The sequence below is a fragment of the Artemia sp. Qi Xiang Cuo genome, chromosome 4, assembly GCF_049724085.1.
Source record: "Artemia sp. Qi Xiang Cuo chromosome 4, ASM4972408v1, whole genome shotgun sequence".
Lineage (NCBI taxonomy): Eukaryota > Metazoa > Arthropoda > Branchiopoda > Anostraca > Artemiidae > Artemia > Artemia sp. Qi Xiang Cuo.
Window position 1 is genome coordinate 17555116 of NC_142797.1, and position 18324 is coordinate 17573439.

Sequence of the window (18324 nt, forward strand, 5' to 3'; positions counted from 1 at the left end):
ATCGATATAGCTTTCGACACCATTTTCGCAGAAAGTGCTTATATTTTCGATGTTTGTGTTAGGCTTGGGGCTACACTCTTCGATTGATGCTAACGAATCATGCACTATCTCACTATTAGTCAAAGCCCTGGAATCACTACTAACACTGTAACTCTCATTATTTCTATCTTCAGTTACGGCGTCCACTCGCCTAGCTTTATCTTCCGAACCAAAAAAGTTGTCGAGAGTTATCTGCTTTCGCTTCGACATCATAACTGGTTAATATTATCCAAAAATTTTATACTTTTCAAACCCTTCTAGAATCGCGACTAACCCTAAGGCGTATGTGTTATCGGAGTCATTTCAAGATTTTTGCTTAGTTATTGAATAAGAAACAGGTTTTGACGCGCACACTTTTTGAAGCTTCAACGATTTAACAAGCTTCAAAATGCCTTGTAAGTTCGGGTGACACCAAACACTTTAAATAATTCCCTCTAGACTTAAGATAGACAGAGCATGTGCTGTCCGATCCTTTTCAAAGATGCACTGATCCACGTGTTGATAACACAATCAAGACACAAAAAGTATAATAGAAAAACTTTTTGCCCAAGCCAAGGGGGGCGATTGCCCCTCCCCTGGATCCGCTACTGGGAAGGACTCTGCAGTAAATGAAGCGACGTAGCAACAACAAAGGCAGGAGTATTCCTTAGTTAAATAAAATAAAATGTGTAATATAAAATACTTTAACAAAAGCAATAACGTAACTAAAAACTTTGTTTTGGTCAACTTGTATCATGATCATCCGCGGTAGCCTCCAGAGCCTCCTCCTGAAAAATAGAACAGAAATAGTCAACACATACACTGTATTAAACTATCAATGCTAGCTATTTCACTCTCCTCTATAACAGTGGCAAAATTTCGTCAAAATCCAGAGGGGAGGGATTTGGAGCCAATTTTCCCAAATCAAGTGAAATGACAATGAAAACTGAAAACTGAGCCATATAATACCATAAAGGCAAATATATAGGCTAAAAAAAGAAAACTGATTTGTTTATGTTGATGCTGGAATTGTGCAGTTTTATCTTAGTTTTGACAAGACTTTTGAAGAAAATAAATTTCAGCTGGGGAGGTGGAAGAACTGGGGTCTTGGGGGGGGGAGGGAAGATACCAAAGTCTGGGAAGGGCAGCTTCCCCCTGCCCTATAGCAAATTACACACCTGTTCTATAATCCCCTTGGCATAATTAAAACGGACTGGTAAAGGAAGTAAGGCTTCTCGGATTCATTAAGAGATATGCCATCACGGTGTTGTAAGTTTGCAACATAAGATGAATGGACAATCTAAGCGTTTGGACACTAACACGAAAGGCTCCTATAGAAATTAAATTTAAAAAAACAAGTTTTTTAACTGAAAGTAACGAGCAACATTAAAACAAACATAAATTATTCCGTTTGTGAAATGGGCTGTCCCCTCCTCAACGCCTCGCTCTTTACTCTAAAGTTTTTTATTGTTTTAAGAAATAGCGTTGTGATAAAGAGTCTAACGTTTTTGAATTAATGCAGGTTTTGATTTTGGCTCACCGTACATGAATAATTAGAACAAAATTTGCATATTGATTTTACTTTTATTTGGTTAAATGGCTTTTTCGAAAGTCGTTTAATTTTATTTACGAACGTTTTTATTGGTGATAAATATACGTAACTTATGAATTAACTTAAGTAACGAACTTGTATATTCATATATTTTTAATAAGTATATTAGGGGATTCGCCTCCTAGTCAATACATCGCTCTTTACGCTAAAGTTCAAATTTTATTCCAATTCTTTAAAAATGACCCCTTATTCACAAAGGCCGTTAATAAGAATAAATAGCTATTATCAAAGTAATAAAAAATATTTGGCTTAATTAGCGGGTGTTTGAATAGGGGGTGAACCCAGTCATATACGTAATAATATCTGGTCGTTTTAATTTTTGATGTTGCTCCTTACTTTTAGTTGAAAAACTTGTTTTGTTATTTAATTTCTGATCGTTTTTTAAATAATGCTGGGAAATCCGGCGCCCCCTTCATAGCAATGTTCCTGCCCCCAGTAAAACTTCCTCCATGGAAAAAACCTTCCACATAACCCCAACCCTCCTCTCCCACTACCAGAAACAATCCCCCCCTGAAAACATTTGTATACTTTCCAATAACCAATGCTAAATGTAAACACTGAGTAAAGTTCATAACTTTCAGTCCTCCCCTCGGGACTTTGGGGAATTAAGTCATCCTAAAAGACATATTTATTGTATCTTTGACCATGCTGAACAAAATGGCTATCTCAAAATTTTTATCGGGTGACTTTGGGAACAAATGAGCGTGGGAGGGGGCCTAGTTGCCCTCCATTTTTTGGTCACTCAAAAAGGGCACTAGAACTTTTAATTTTCGTTCGAATGAGCCCTCCCATGATATTCTAGGACCACTGGGCTGATAAAATCACCCCTGGGAAAAAAAAACCAAATAAACACGCATCTTTCTTCTGGCAAAAAATACAAAATTCCACATTTTTGCAGATAGGAGCTTGAAACGTCTGCAGTGGGGTTCTCTGCTACGCTGAATCTGATGGTGTGATTTTCATTAAGGTTCTGTAACTTTTAGGGGGTGTTTCCTCCTTTTTCAGAAAATCAGGCAAATTTTCTAGGCGCGTAACTTTTGATGGGTAAGACCAAACTTGATGAAACTTATATATTTAAAATCAGCACTAAAATTTGATACTTTTAATGTATCTATCGGTATCAAAATTTTGAGTTTTTTAGAGTTTCGATTACTATTGAGTAGGGTCGCTCCTTACTTACAGTTCGTTATCACGAACTGTATATAAAAAACAATCCTCTTTCAAATACTATGTCCGAGAACGCACCCATTATTTAAATGACTATGTTTGAGGATAAGAGGATTATTTCTAATGTTGATATCGGCAGGGGCGTCCCGTACCACTTTTCATGGGGGGGGGGGAGGGGAGAGGGGGATGAGCTTGATAGCTTTTACCGAATTGCTACCTGATTTTCATTGGATTTAAAAAAAATGAAGGTTGACCTTTAAATATACTTGAATGTGTAGAGATCAAATAAAATGTATAAGATCATAATTAGAGAGAAATTCACCAAGATTTCATTCATTTCCACTTTTGAACTATCTGAGACATAGTTAAACTGGTCCAAAAAATTAAAATCAAATCAAAAAATAAAAAAAACTGGTAAAAAAATCCGTAACCAGGATTTTGTTGGTGGGAGGGTTTTGGGGAGGAGGGGATACAAAAGAAAATTTAAAAATAATTTTCTGAAGGGAGTATTTTTCGCGTTGGGGTATTTTTTTTGTTTGAGGAGGGGGGGCTAACGGCAGCCACCGATTGATCATTGGCGGTAGTGTTAACTTTTTATGATGCACTGATGATCTAATAAATTGTAATATACTTGGACAAGAGTATTCTCTCAAGTCGGAGTAAAGTCACTTTCAAATTGTTTTCTTTTAAACTAAATCAAAAGCTTTTGATTTGACAAGTTGTTTGTCAGTTGAGTGAAAAATCATCGGTACTCGTCTGTTAAACAGAACACAACAAATAACTGACGTTAGGTTAATCCTAATGAAATATACCAAAACATGATGATATTATAATACTTTAGAAACAAAATTATGGAAACTACGACAGAGAATTATGGAAAGCAGGCCGCGCAAAACGCATTATTTTAAATACCTAACTGAGCCCCTAATCACCCCTATATACTAAATATTTAATAAAAATATTCATACATCGTAGTTTTTCGCACTTAAAATAAGCAAATCATAACCAATCCCAGAGAGGCGAACTAGTTTCTGTCAGATCTTACACAGAGTAATTCTTGGGTTGTGTTCTGTTTAACAGATCAGTACGAAATGATCTTTGGAATTTCTGGAAAAACTTATACTTCCCTCCAAGTTAACAGAGAATTTCCAGCAAAAACGTCAAAATATCTGGTCGTGCATGTTTACAAAACTAAAATAAATAAGAAATGATAAATTCTGGTTAGATAGTCTCAAGCTGAGTATAGTTGACTTATTTGTTTCTTCTTAAAAATATGGAGGATAGTCTGGTTGGATAGTCTCAAGCTGACTATAATTGACTTATTTGTTTCTTCTTAAAAATATGGAGGATAGTCTGGTTGGATAGTCTCAAGCAGAGTATAATTGACTTATTTGTTTCTTCTTAAAAATATGGAGGGAAACAGACATAATTTAAAAGTATTTTGTTCCATAGCCTAATGACTTTAATGAAAGATCATTTGCTTAATTGGTTGAAGTGTTTGTGCAAAATGCAAGATTTGAACTTTTTCGAAATTTGTATTTGGTAATATTGCACTTTGAATTATCTGACATTTTATCCAACAGTCTGCACTTCTCCGTTAACCTTCTCAGTTGGATTTCTGACCAATAACCAAACTACACAGTTAAGTAATGAATGTGAACCAGCTGAAAGTATCGAATGTAGTAAGGGGAAGAACTAAACCAATGCAATTCAATATCTCGAATTCTACAAGTTTGGCTACGGATCAGAGAGGAGCCAAGAAAAAACTTTGAAAAATTTAGTGGCAGACAAGTAGAGCAGCCGAATTTGGTTGCTTTTAAACTGCCTACAACAACAAAATTTGCATATATTTATTGAAATGCAATAGGAGTCCAATGGGTTGTAAGTAACATGTCAATTTACCCGATTTGGAAATGAGCGGAACTAGCGCGATAGAACTAACAAATTCACCAAACTCGTTCTATAGTAGCTAAAGGGAACAAAATGAACACCTTAAATTACCGAATTTACAAATAGGTGGAACTAGTGCGACTATAGCTACCGAATCCACCAAAATCGGTGTTCGCAAAATGAACTTGTCAAATTACCTAATTTGCAAATGAGTATAACTACTACGATACAACTACCGAATTCACCGAATTCGATAACGAGTGGGAACCAAATGAACACATTGAATCACCGAATTTTCAATTAGGCGGAACTGGTGTGATAAACCACCGAATTCACATAAATTGGGTAGCGAATGGGAATCAAATACATACGTTAAATCATGCTATATGGAAATAGACGGAAAAGAAATATTAGAAATAAGCATCGTGGCAAAGCCCCGATGCCTGTTTCTGCTGAAATTTTCGCCCTTGGCAAAAACTTTACCGGATACCAAAAATGGAGGGGTGCACCCCTTCTTGCCCCCCCCCCCCCTTCTCGGAACGCCTCTGGTTACCGGTAATGTTGGCAAAGGTACTCAAAAGCAAAGAAAAAGTGCATAGAAAAAGAAAAAGCCTAGTCAGTTGGCTGGGAAAAAAGACAAGTTTCGCTGAGGCTGCAAAACTTATCCAAACCAAGGGGAAAAAAGCAGACGTGGCATAAGATTGCCAGAAAATAAACGGTGCATTTTGAAGCAGTGGACTCTTGAGCCAGTTTGTTTTTTTGTCCAAAATTTTTCTCTATGAGAGTAGAAGAGACCTAATTCAGGGCAAGTATATGATGTAAAGAAAAAATGGACAAATGGGTAAAGGGGGTGATAGGTGGTGCTAGTATACCTGAGCCCTAGCAGCAGAAAATGCATCTCCCAATTAATATTACCGCGCAAAGGACCTCATTGAGGTACGCTAGAAAGAATAGTTGGCTTTATGGTTCCCTGCAACGGGTTCAACCTTTGAGAAAAACAAGTACAACAAGGTCTCATGTGAAGGGAGATGTAAAATATACTCACTTAACTATTAACATCGACTTGGCTGAAGAAATTGAAAAGCGTTTCGGCCGCCTACTGAGAACAATATCCACAAACCACAAATCAGTCGTCTGACAAAAGCTTGTATCTATTCTGCCTCGGTAGCAAGTGTTGTGTTGCATTCGTAAGAGACTTAACCTTAGACTCAGTCGCAAATGATGAAGGTAGATGCTGTCCAGACAAAACACCTCCGCAAAATCGAACACGTTAGGTGGCTCGACAGGGTATGGAACATGGATATCCTCCGGTCCTTTAAATTACCACCCTTTTCCGTACAACTTGAGTCCCGCTCGCTGCTTTGGTACGGTCATTTACTTCACCTACCCACTGAAACACCTGCCTGACTTATATTTGACTTCGTTTCAACTGTAAACGGCTGGAAACGCCCCAGAGGTAGACCACACATGAGATGGGCGGATATCATCCGCGATCGACTCACAGCGTGGGGCATTGACCCCAGCGAAGCTCCTGCCCTCGCCCAATAGAGGTCATTCTGGAGACGATTAATGGCACTGACATCTAGTTTCCTCTACGCTGGCGAAGCTGCCGAGCAAGAGCTTTAAGTCAAGTAAGTCAAGTCAAGAAATTTCCGACATCAGATTGGTATGAGGTGGCAACTTTAAATGAATATTCGACCCTATATCCAAGGGCCGTCCCCAGCAAAAGAAGCGAAGAAAAACAATATAAAAGAAACTCACACTAAAATTAATCGTTAAAACTGAAAAAAGTTTTTGTTTTAATTTTCAAAACAGCCCTAGCATCATTACTTTAAGATAGTTCAACCAGAAATGGTACACAAAGCGAAGTGAAAAAAGACAGTACATTCAAATGGAATAAAAAACACTTACAGACAAGATCTTAAAGCTAATCTTGCCTTTTTGGCAGCTAGCCTAGAAGGTCTATCCGTAACAGGTTGACTGGAATTATTTACTGTTTTTTTTTAATATAATTAGTTAAATCATTTCTAATTAAATTTGTATATTTAATACAAATTTAAATAAAGTTTATTTAAATAAAGTGGCAACCCTGGTGAAACAAATAAGGAAAATATATTTTGTCATTTCACTAGTTTTGAATAGGATTTTGGTATTTTTTTGGGATAATTTTGAAACCAGTTTTATAATTGTGTTTATCCAAGTAAGTGAATACTTTTTTTTCCAGTTAAGAAGAGCCATTTTTTAGGAATCCGGTGTGTTTATTGGATGCGCACGCGCTGATTGCGTGATTTTTGGCCGCGCAGCGTTGCCATTCGTGTTTATGTGTTTGGTTTTCGGGCGCGAAAAAAAGGTCAAAATCGGCGTGTGTATATGTGTATGTTTCTTCTTAATAAGTGAAGTCCTGTGGACTGGTTGGATCGCTTGGGACCAAGCAGAAGAGGGGAGAGAACCTGCCGGAAGCGCCGTATTGGTACCTGCCGGTTAATTAGCCTTAAATTGCAGGGAACAGGTGAGCAGGTCTCGACGCTTCCCTTGCTCCCGGTGATCGACGTACGCTCCGAGCATTCATTCCTGCCCACCGACTGTGATTTTTGGACGCTCTGCTATTTCATTCCGCGGGTGAAATGGGGACTGATTCGAGAGAGATAAAAATGATCTATAATCCTGTCCTGAACTTTGTTTATCGTGCGAATAAGGCGGGAAACGCAAGTGTAGATATTATCTCGAAAGCGACACAATATTATAAGCCTGATATACTGTTGAAAGCCAAGGAAATTATCTGGCCGATGGCTGGAAAGACTACTCGTGTGTCAGAGCGTGTCAAGGCGCTTGATATTGTGACTGATCTGATCGGAGCTGTTCGGCAGTGTGACGAAAAGAAAATAGCTCTTCCTAAGTTTGTCATATATGAACCGGATGAAGTGCCGATAATTCCTGGTGAGGTTACTGCTACTCTCACCAGGAAACTGAACGAAGTCTGCAGCAGTGTTGAAGACCTTAAACAACATATAACCACTCTAAAGTCTCAGCCTAGCTTTGTGCCTCAGGTCCCCAGTGTCACTTCTCAGCCGAAACCTATGTACTCGGTTATCTTGAAACAACCAGCGAAAGGTCTTGTAAAGCCGGATGACCGCAAAGGCTATATTGAGAGCCTCGCGGATGCCGCTTGTTGTTCTCATATTATGGACCTGAAACCTCTTCAGAAAGAGTGGCGGATTGTCCTTGACGATAAGGACGCCGCGACTACACTTGTTAATGCAGTTAAGGATGCTAAATTGAAGTCGCCTTCATGCTTTGGTATTATACGTCATATCCCAGATGATATCGAGGACATTGATCTATGTGGTTTGATTCAGAACTGTGTTAAAGCAGAAAGGATACGAAAAACTCGATCGTTCAAGCTGCTTTTCGACAGTAAGATGCACTTACTCAAAGCAATGGAAAACCCTGTGACCTTTGGCTATGAGAAACACCGAATTCAGGAGTATAAATTCCTGCCCATGCGTTGCTATAACTGTCAACAGTTTGGACATGCAGCTCAAACGTGCAAAAATGATACCAAGTGCTCTCGCTGTGCCGCTTGTCATAAAAATTCGAAAGAGGACCCTTGCAATAATGATGTGAAATGCGCACTATGCAGTTCTGCGGACCATCCTTGCTTTAGTATCAAATGCCCAGTAGCAATGAAAATCATGGCTAGTAAATGATTGCTCCCCAACTAAAGGTTTGCTCGTGGAACATTAACGGAAATGTTATTGAAAAGCTACCGTTTCTCGAAAGTGCGCTATGTTGCAACGATGTGCTCTGTTTGCAGGAGCACTTCCTGTCGACATCCTCGGTTTCTCTTCTGAAGTTCAGTGACAATATTCAAGTATTTTCGGTGCCTGCTGTGGCTTCGGGTCGAGGAAGACCATCAGGTGGCGTTGCCATACTCGTTAATTCTCACCTGGCTGTCCAGCTGTTTAGTCAAAATGAATGTTTTGTGGCTGTAAAAATCGGTGAAGCTTACGTATTCTCTGTTTATCTCCCAACCGATTACCGCGACATTGCTTCAGAGGAGAGATTCAGTGTTGCATGCTCCCAACTGGTGCGTTCCGTTCAGGACTGTCATGATAAGCATGGGCAGGTGATTGTTGTGGGAGATTTCAACTGTGACTTAAACGATAGTAATAGCGCAAGGTCTCAAATCCTGTTGCCCGCTCTTGCCGACATGCACCCCGTACCAAATGACTGCTGTTTCACATATGTGCACAATTCAGGCTCAACAAGCTCTTTGGATTTCTTCGTCTGCTCGAACAGTGTGAAATCACTTAGTGTTAGCCGTGTTGATACTGGCTTATCGGTATCCGATCATTTCCCTATAACCTGCTCATTTGAAATTGCTGTGCCTGAAATCAGCTACCCAAGGAAAAGGAAGTGGTATTTTAAATCTGAATGGAATAAAGTCAACCCTAGTGCATATTCTAGTGTTCTTGATAGCGTGTTGGCGAAAATCAAGATACCGGTCCAGTTACTACAGCAGAACGCTAAAATATCAGTCAGTGAAAAGCAGATTCTTCTAAACATATATTGCTCTGAGCTTACCCATGCGATGCGGTGTGCCGAAACAGCTGCTGTACCCAAACGCAAAGTGCGCATGGGGTCTGAAGTTCCTAAGTGGTCTCTTAATCCAGAGCTGGCTCACGCGTGCGAGTCTTCCAAATTTTGGTACCGTTTGTGGAATAGCTGTGGTAGACCCCGTTCTGGCGCTGTGAATGATGTAAGACTCTACACCAAGCATCAGTTTTCTAAAATTCTTACTAAACACAAAAGAGCTGTGATTGATGGATATAGTGAAAGATTGTCAGGAAATCCCAATGAAATATGGAAGTTCATTTCAAAAAAGAAAGGTGATTGCGAGTCAAGTGATCAAAAGATACCATCAGAGCAAGAATGGGTTAAATATTATACTTGTGAATTTTCACCCCCAGATACCGTTTTGGAAGAAGATTTCTCTACGCAGCTTGTTGCGACTCTGGGTGATTGTGATTCGGGTCCCAGTTTCACGGTTAGTCTGGAAAAAATTAAACAGTGCATTCTAAAACTGAAAAAGAAATTGTCATGTGGAATCGATCAGTTATGCGGTATGCACCTCGTGCACGGAAGTATAAATCTGTTGCACCACTTGGGTCTACTATTCCAAACTATATTCAACTGTGGGTTAGTCCCCGATGTGTTCTGTGCTGGTGTTGTAACCCCGGTGGTTAAGAAAGGAAAGGATAAAAGTAAATGCAGTTCATATCGGCCAATCACGGTTTCCTCGGTAATGTGTAAATTGCTAGAGCTGATAGTTATTGATGAGATAACAGAAGTCTGTTCGACACCAGAAAATCAGTTCGGTTTTAAAAATGGTTACAGTCGTGAACATGTACACAGAGTTATTGCTAATGTTTTAGTTGATGTTGAAGAGAAAGACGATATTCTTCTTATGGCCGGTCACGACGTTTCACGTGCGTTTGACTCGGGAATTCATCCTCAGCTTTTAATCAGCGCTAAGGATCGTGGTCTTGATCGCTCAATTTTACGTGTTTACAGGAATATGTACAGCAAACTGTATGTTGTTATTAAAGTACCGACACGAGATGGTTTTGCAATTTCGAAGTGTGTAATACGTGTATGGAAAGGTATTAGGCAGGGGGTGTATCTTCACCCCCACTATATAATAACAGTGTCCTGGAGGCCCAGAAGAAAGTTCGCACGACATTTATCTACCGAGGCCTTGATATGTCGCTTCTGAACTACGCTGACGATATATTGAATCTCAGCAGGACTGTCTCGGGTATAGAGGAAAATTTTGATATTTTATGTATTGAGTATAGGAAAATCGGATTGAAGTTTAATGCTGAGAAGAGTGAGGTTGTCGCATTTGGTAAATCGCGTAACCGGCCCTCCCCGAATAATGTTTGTCTAGATGGTCATCCGATACCTCTATCGCCAAGTATCAGTTACCTTGGACTTCCGATTGGGAGTGATCTGAGGCATACCCGATCGCTTTTGCTAGAATTTGTTGGTTCGAAGCTTCGTAAGACATATGGTATGCTTGTTCCCTGTAAAGCTCGATACAAAAGAAGTATATTATCAAAAATTTACAATGCATTTGCTATGCCCCTTTTGCTTGCTTTTTCACCCTTTTGGAGTATATTAACTATCTCGGATAAGAAGACGCTACGAACGTTGTTTTTTTCGGTATGCCAAGTTCCTCCTTGGCATACCTTCTTTGGGCCAGAAACCGGTGCCTGGTTTCTGTATATGGGGTCACAGATCCTTTTAAAGCAATCGCGGAACGGAGACTGCGATTTGAGAAGTCGCTGGATCCGACGAATACCTTGTTTAGTGCCTTTATGTACTTTGTTACCGTCTAAATTTTTACTCCGAGTTTAAATAATGTGTGTATTTCGGGACCTAAATTTTTTGATTGATTGATTGATTGTTAATTGCCCCTATTTGAATTTTTTTTTTTTTTTTTTTTTTTTCTTGTCTGTTCTGCTCTGTTTTGGTTTTGTTTGTATTGGTTATAATTTTTTTTTTTTTTTTTTTTTTTTTTTTTTTTACCATTTTATTTCTTTATACTCCATCAGTGTTGTATTTTACATTTATGATGGGAAATAAATTTATACATACATATAAGGCATTAAGCGAATATCCCCAAAATCCCTATTCAAATAAATATTACTATCTATTTTGATATTAATTTCATATGCCTCTCGAACAACCTGTTTTATGCCTAAATCATTGCTAATAAAGAAAATTTCTTCAAAAAGCATTTTATGGCTAGGGTTATCATAGATGTGACTGCTTAAAATACAATCAAAAGAAATGTTTGTACTATTAGAATTTAAAGCTTTAGTTATGTCTTATTTGTGTTGTTGTAGGCGTTTTTCTAAATTTCGATGGTTTCTACCAACATAAAAGTGGTCACAGTACATGGTATTTGATAAAACCCTCTTTGGCGAGTAACTGGGGTTATGTCTTTACCAGAGTTTAGGAGATTCATGATTTTGAAATTATTGGTAAATACTACATAAAAATTAGTTTGTGTGCAAGGTTTTTTTTTAAACTTGCAGTGACTTTTGGGATATATGGAAGGTAAATTATGTTTGAGGGCTTAACGGGAACTTCACATGGTAAATGACCCTTGATTTTACGGGAGTGTCTTGCCAATCTTCGGCTAATTGCATTGTTAATAAAGAGAATAGGATAACCGTTTCCAAAAATTATGTCTCTAATAAAATTTAGTGTATCTGTGATATGAGATTCAGAGCAAAAGTTTAGGGCACGATCGACAAGAGAGGTAACAACAGCTCTTTTAACTTGTGGGGGGTGATTGGATTTAAAATGTATATAGGCCTATCTGTTATTTTGTGTGGGTTTTCTGTAAGTTGTAAAATCCAGTTTTTCAATGCTACGAATTATTCATACATCCAGAAACGGAAATTTATTTGCATTTTCGATTTCTAAGGTACATTGTAAATTTCGGTCATATGTATTAATGTGATCTAGAAAGCCCCTGAGTTCATTTTCCCAATAATTCCAGAGCGATATTACATCTTCCATGTAACCACCCCAATAGACATGTTTTAAAAAGTATGAATTTAAGGCCCAATTTTCAAGGAGTTCTACATAAATATTCGCTAATAACCAAGATACCGGTGCCCCTATAGGGAGTCCATTATTTTCTTGATAAAAAGAATTATGAAACTGAAAATACATTGAATACGTATTACAAATTTTGAATAGGGACATTAAAACCTCGCAATCTATTCCTGTAGTTGAATCTTACATTAAATGTCAGTTTTCTTCTATTTAATTTTTAAATAATTGCTTTCATTTAAAGTTGTGTTCCACTGTCCTATATAAAAATTTCCCTATTGTTCTACTTATTGTTTATGATGGAAAGGCAGTGTCATCTCGTCTCTATTTAAATACAACAATTCGGAAGAAAATCATTTCATCCTCAAAATAAACGGATGTTAGCCTTAGGATAGAACCAAGCTAAGGCGCTAATTTAATCCAAAATACAACCAAAAGTAATAGAAATATAATATACTTTTTACAAATATAATATAGTCTAATGTAAATAATTAATGACATAATTAATTAATAATTAACATAAATAATATAAATTAGTATATATATATATATATATATATATATATATATATATATATATATATATATATATATATATATATATATATATATATATATATATATATATATATATATAGATCTATATATATAAATCTTCTAACGGTACAGCCCAGGGAAGGAGCTAAAGGCTATGGAGAATTGTTCATTTTCAAACAGTTCGTGGTAACGAACTGTAAGTAAGGAGCGACTCGGCTCAATAGTAACCGAAACTCTTAAAAAAAAGAATTTTTATACCAATAGATCCATCAAAAGAATCATATTCTTATGCTGATTTCAAATATATAAATTTCATCAAGTTTAGTTTTGCTCATCAAAAGTTAAGCGCCTGAAAAAATTTGCCTTGTTTTTGAAAAAAAGGGGAAAACACTCTTTTTCTTTTCGCCAGGGGTGATCTTATCGACCCATTGGTCCTAGAATATCGCAGGAAGGCTCATTCGAACGGACATTAAAAGTTCTAGTGTCCTTTGTAAGTGACAAAACAAATAGAGGGCAACTAGGCCCCCTCCCATGCTCATTTTTTCCCAACGTCACCTGATCAATATTTTGAGACAGCCAATTGTTCAAAATGGTCGAAAAATATAATAACTATATCTCTGAGGATGATTAATCCCCCACAGTCCCTACGGGAAGGGCTGCAAGTTATGAACTTTGCCCAATGTTTACATATAGTATTGGTTATTGGGAAGTATACAGTCATTTTTAGGGGGGATTTTTTCTGGTAGTGAGATGGGGAGGGGGTTGGATGTTACTCGGGAGGATCTTCCCATGGAGGAAGTTTTCATGGAGGAAGGGACATTGCTATGAATGGGGCACCGGATTTCCCGGCATTATTTAAAAATAACGATCAGAAACTAAATAGAAAAAACAAGTTTTTCAACTGAAAGTAAGGAGCACTTCAAAACTTAAAACGAACAGAAATTATTATGTATATGATTGGGTTTGCCCCCTAGTCAATACCTCGCTCTCTACGCTAACATTTTTTTTAGTAATTTCATGAGAGCTATTTATTCTAATTAACAGCCTTTGTGATTAAGATGTCATTCTTAAAGAATTAGAAACAAATTTGAACTTTAGCTTAAAGAGCGAGTTACTGACTAGGGGGCGAACCCCCTAATTTACGTAATTAAATATACGAATATAGAAGTTCGTTACGTAAGTTAATTCGCAAGTTACGCTTATTTAAGTTACGTATATTACATTCGAGAAAGCCATTTAACCAAAAAAAGTAAAATTAATATGCAAATTTTGTTTTAATTATTTGTGTATGGTTAGCGAAAATAAAAACCTGCATTAATTAAAAAACGTTCAGAAATAAAATAAAAAAAACATGTCTTTTTTTAACTGAAAGTAATGAGCGACATTAAAACTTAAAACAAACAGAGATTATTCCGTATATGAAAGGGAGTGTCCCCTCCTTAACGCCACGCTCTTTACGCTAAAGTTTGACTCTGTCTCACAACTTTATTTTTTAAAACAATAAAAAATTTGTTTATATAACAATTTCTTATATAAAAATTTCTTTCACATACGGAATAAATTCTGTTCGTTTTAAGTTTTAATGTCGCTCCTTACTTTCAGTTAAAAAAACTGTTTTTTTTATTTAATCTATTTAAAGATTCACAAATGAACAAATTTTGCCAATACACTATTCAAGGGAGAACATATTTCATCATTTTGAATTGAAAATTGAAAGTGGGTGTAGTCTGCACATCTTAAAATCTAAAAGCCAATGTTTAATCAGTGCGCTTTTTTCTATATATATATATATATATATATATATATATATATATATATATATATATATATATATATATATATATATATATATATATATATATATATATATATATATATATATATATATATATATATATATATCTATAGCGCGCTTTTTCCTATATCCCCCTAAACCTACGACCGCAAGGGCTGTTCGCATCAAACTAATAATATTAAACTATTGAAACAGAGCTCTTTCGAATAGAAGTTTCAAGCTCGCAGTATTTTTTTTATGACTTAGAAGATAATAGGGGTGAACTATATTTCTCAAAGCAGACTCCCTGACATACAATAAAAATGGTTTAAGAAATTAAATTCAAAAATCAATTTTGTACATATCACCTTATCACAGTAAAGAGCAAAATTAACACTCCAGCCGAATTAAAATTATACTGTATGAGAGTGAGGATAGCGTACACGTTAACCTCTCCCCCCCCCCACTTTGTTTGCTAAAGTCTGAATTTTTCGCACAAGTGGTTCATGAACCAATGTTTCAGCACAAGAGCAAAGTGATGAAATTTAATTTCTTCTTTCATAATGTTTTGAGAAACCAATGGCTTGTTAATAAGCTATTGAAACGATCCAAATTTTAGGTCCAATGTATTGAAAAAAATCGGGAACGTAAGAAAATTATTACAACCGCTTGAATATTTTTTCTGCGTTCTAAAATGTTCTCAGTTCAGCTCTAGTTGAACTGGAGCACAAAGAGATTGGATGAAGGAGTGACAGTCCAATTCGGAAGCAGGACAGATTCTGTTCTGCTTGGCCTTAGTGTCACTCTTTACTTTAATTTAAAAAAGAACTATTATTCTAAACTTAATTGAATTACCATGGGAAAGTTGACTTACCATGACCTCCACCAAAGCCGAAAGATCCACCGGATGAACCACCACTATAGCTTCCGCCAGATCCAAACGATCCTCCACCTTTGGTTCCACCAAATCCAAAAGATCCACCGGACGAACCACCACCATAGCCTCCGCTAGATGCTCCACTGTGACCACCACTGAATCCAAAAGATCCACCAGATGAGCCACTACCATACCCTCCGTTAGACCCAAACGATCCTCCACCTTTGGTACCGCCGAATCCAAAAGATCCACCAGATGAGCCACTGCCATAGCTTCCACCAGATCCAAATCCACCTTTACCGCCATTGAATCCAAAAGATCCACCAGATGAGCCACCACCATAGCCTCCGCTAGATCCTCCACCGTGACCACTGCCAAATCCAAATGAACCTCCTGAAGAACCACCGCCATATCCTCCAATAGATCCTCCCCCCTGACTGCCGCCGAATCCACTACCATAGCCTCCTGTGGATCCAATCGATCCTCCACCTTGACCACCACTGAATCCGAAATTACCGCCACTTCCTCCATAGCCAGAACTTAGGAAACCAGCAAGTGTACATCCCAGAACAGCGAGGAAATAGATGACACAAACCTGAAAAAAATGTATTTTATCATTCTGAAATACCCTTATTAATAAACCACCAAAAGGCATGGCATCCTTGGGGAAAATCGTACATAATTCCCATTTTAAATTAAGTCCTTTGATAATGAGATAAGGTAAAACACTTTTGCATCATGACCCCCATTCCCAAAAAGGAGATTATCAGATCAAAACAATAGTTTGAATTGCCCAATGGCAATACAAAATCTTGTCAATAGTTGCTCACTACTCATGATGACTTGATTCATATCTGATATAGTATTCTGGCTATGCAATAAGTAAGAATTGAACTCTCCGTTTGAACTTAAGTTTCTAAACTATTGTGGCAACAATATAACTTAAAATTTTCATTGAGAGGAGATGAATTTTGAGTTTTGAACAAATATCAAAACTAAAGAAAATTTTAAAAATCATATATTTTATGCCAAAAAAACGGAGTTTAATTCAAAAGTCTTAACTGAAAAGAATTTAATTGTTACGCTCGATTTTGTTTTGGACATAGGAAAGCGTCGATGGGAGTGGGAATTTCTGTAAAACTATCAAAGATTGATCAACTCTGTTATTTCACAGTTATTATGTAATAAGAAATAAAAAAGAAAAAAAATTGATAAAAGATATTTTGAAATCTGCCCCAAAATCAGAGCTATTACAACTTAAATGACGCGCGGGGAGGGGGGGAATCAGGTTTTAAGAATATCCTGGATGTGTCATTTTTATATTATTTAAGTACTCATCTTGGACCAAATCGGCTCATATTCAACCAAATAATCAGCTTCTATCATCAGTTGACGATATTGCCACCTGATTTTTATTTATACTCCCACAAAAAATTGAAGTATAAAGCCCTGTGAAGGTCTACTCTTGATTCCTAGATGCTGAAAGTGTGCTTAATCAATACGACAGATTTTCTATAGCTTAAAGTCAAATATTCCATGACTTTATAGATGTGTTCTGTAACTTTGAAAGTATTGCGCATAGTGTTATGTAATTCCATATTATTTTTTCCACATAATTTAAGTTTTTGGGTAGTCCCAAAAATATCTTAATACCTCAAACTTTTCTGTCATGAAGTACTCAATACGAATTTTCCTACCAGTTGCAATTATATCGTCTTTCCTCATTGTGCTTTGCAGTGCAATAACTATCAGTGAACATTTACGAAGACTTCTGTGAATCTGTAATCTGTAAATCTGTGACAACAGCAAATTCATCAATCAGAATTTATTGGGTTCTGGATCGCCCATTTCCAAAATACCCAGTATCTAATTCCAGTTTCAAGGTTCATTCAAGGTATGTCTCCAGGTGAACAAATGCCGAACTTTTAGTGGAGGGGGGGGGATAAGACAGTGTTTCTAGAGAGATTTACAGATTTCGTTCTTTTAAAAAATTATTCTTTTTTTTCAGTCATTGAAGTTTTTATTCTTTCAAAAAATTAGAAACTATTGGCTGAAACTTCCTCCTGGATTCCCCTCCCCCCATCTAAATTTGGAAAAATGTATCATGCCCTGCATTTTCGTGAATTAACGCCCTTGTGCTTGAGAATATGAAGTTGATTATCATCAAGCGAAATGTATTCTTTCTATTTTTAATCAAAATCGAAATTAGTACAATCTTACTCACCTTTTTGAAGAACATGTCTTAGCCCGGAAATGTTCTTCTAACGGTAAACTCTAGATAACTGATATGGTAAATCTGATTTCTCATCATTTTAAACAAATTTCAAGGATGCTCATCTTCAACTTATTAAAAAAAGAATTGTTCGGCTAGCTCATTGAAAATTAGTATTCACAAAAACCACTGAACAAATAACATTTATTCAGATTTGATGCAGATTTGCATTGTTTTTTGAGAAGCGTTTCGCTTCACTTCTCTAAGTTAAAGAAATAATAATAATAATATAAATGGAGTTGCATTTCTCTATTCATCTGTTCATGGTGAAATTAAGCATCTAAGTTTCAAAGCTGGAAAATTTTATTCTCAGTTGCAAAATCTGCACTGTTCAACTTACGTTAGAAAGAATTTCAATGACTAAAGCAATATGACTCAATAAATTTTCTCAAGTATTTCTGCACAACCTCTTATATTTTCTGTAATTTAGCCTTTTTTGTTTCAAGAAACTTTGAAAAAGGTCAAAAGTTAATTAATATTTCATAAAAGATGTACGAATTGATTTTTTTTGTATTAGTTCTATAAAATGCATAAAAACTATGATGATC

General features: G+C 36.7%; 1 protein-coding gene across 1 annotated transcript; it reads right to left on the bottom strand.

Moving 5' to 3' along the window:
* Positions 1-679: 679 nt before the first annotated feature.
* LOC148952835 (uncharacterized) lies at positions 680-17805 on the bottom strand. Its single transcript, XM_089087442.1, has 3 exons — positions 17729-17805; positions 15502-16099; positions 680-806 (listed from the first exon to the last, which is right to left on the bottom strand). The coding sequence occupies exons 1-3, from the start codon at positions 17741-17743 to the stop codon at positions 778-780; spliced, it is 642 nt and encodes a 213-aa protein (XP_088943568.1). The 5' UTR covers positions 17744-17805; the 3' UTR covers positions 680-777.
* Between the last annotated feature and the right edge of the window lie 519 nt (positions 17806-18324).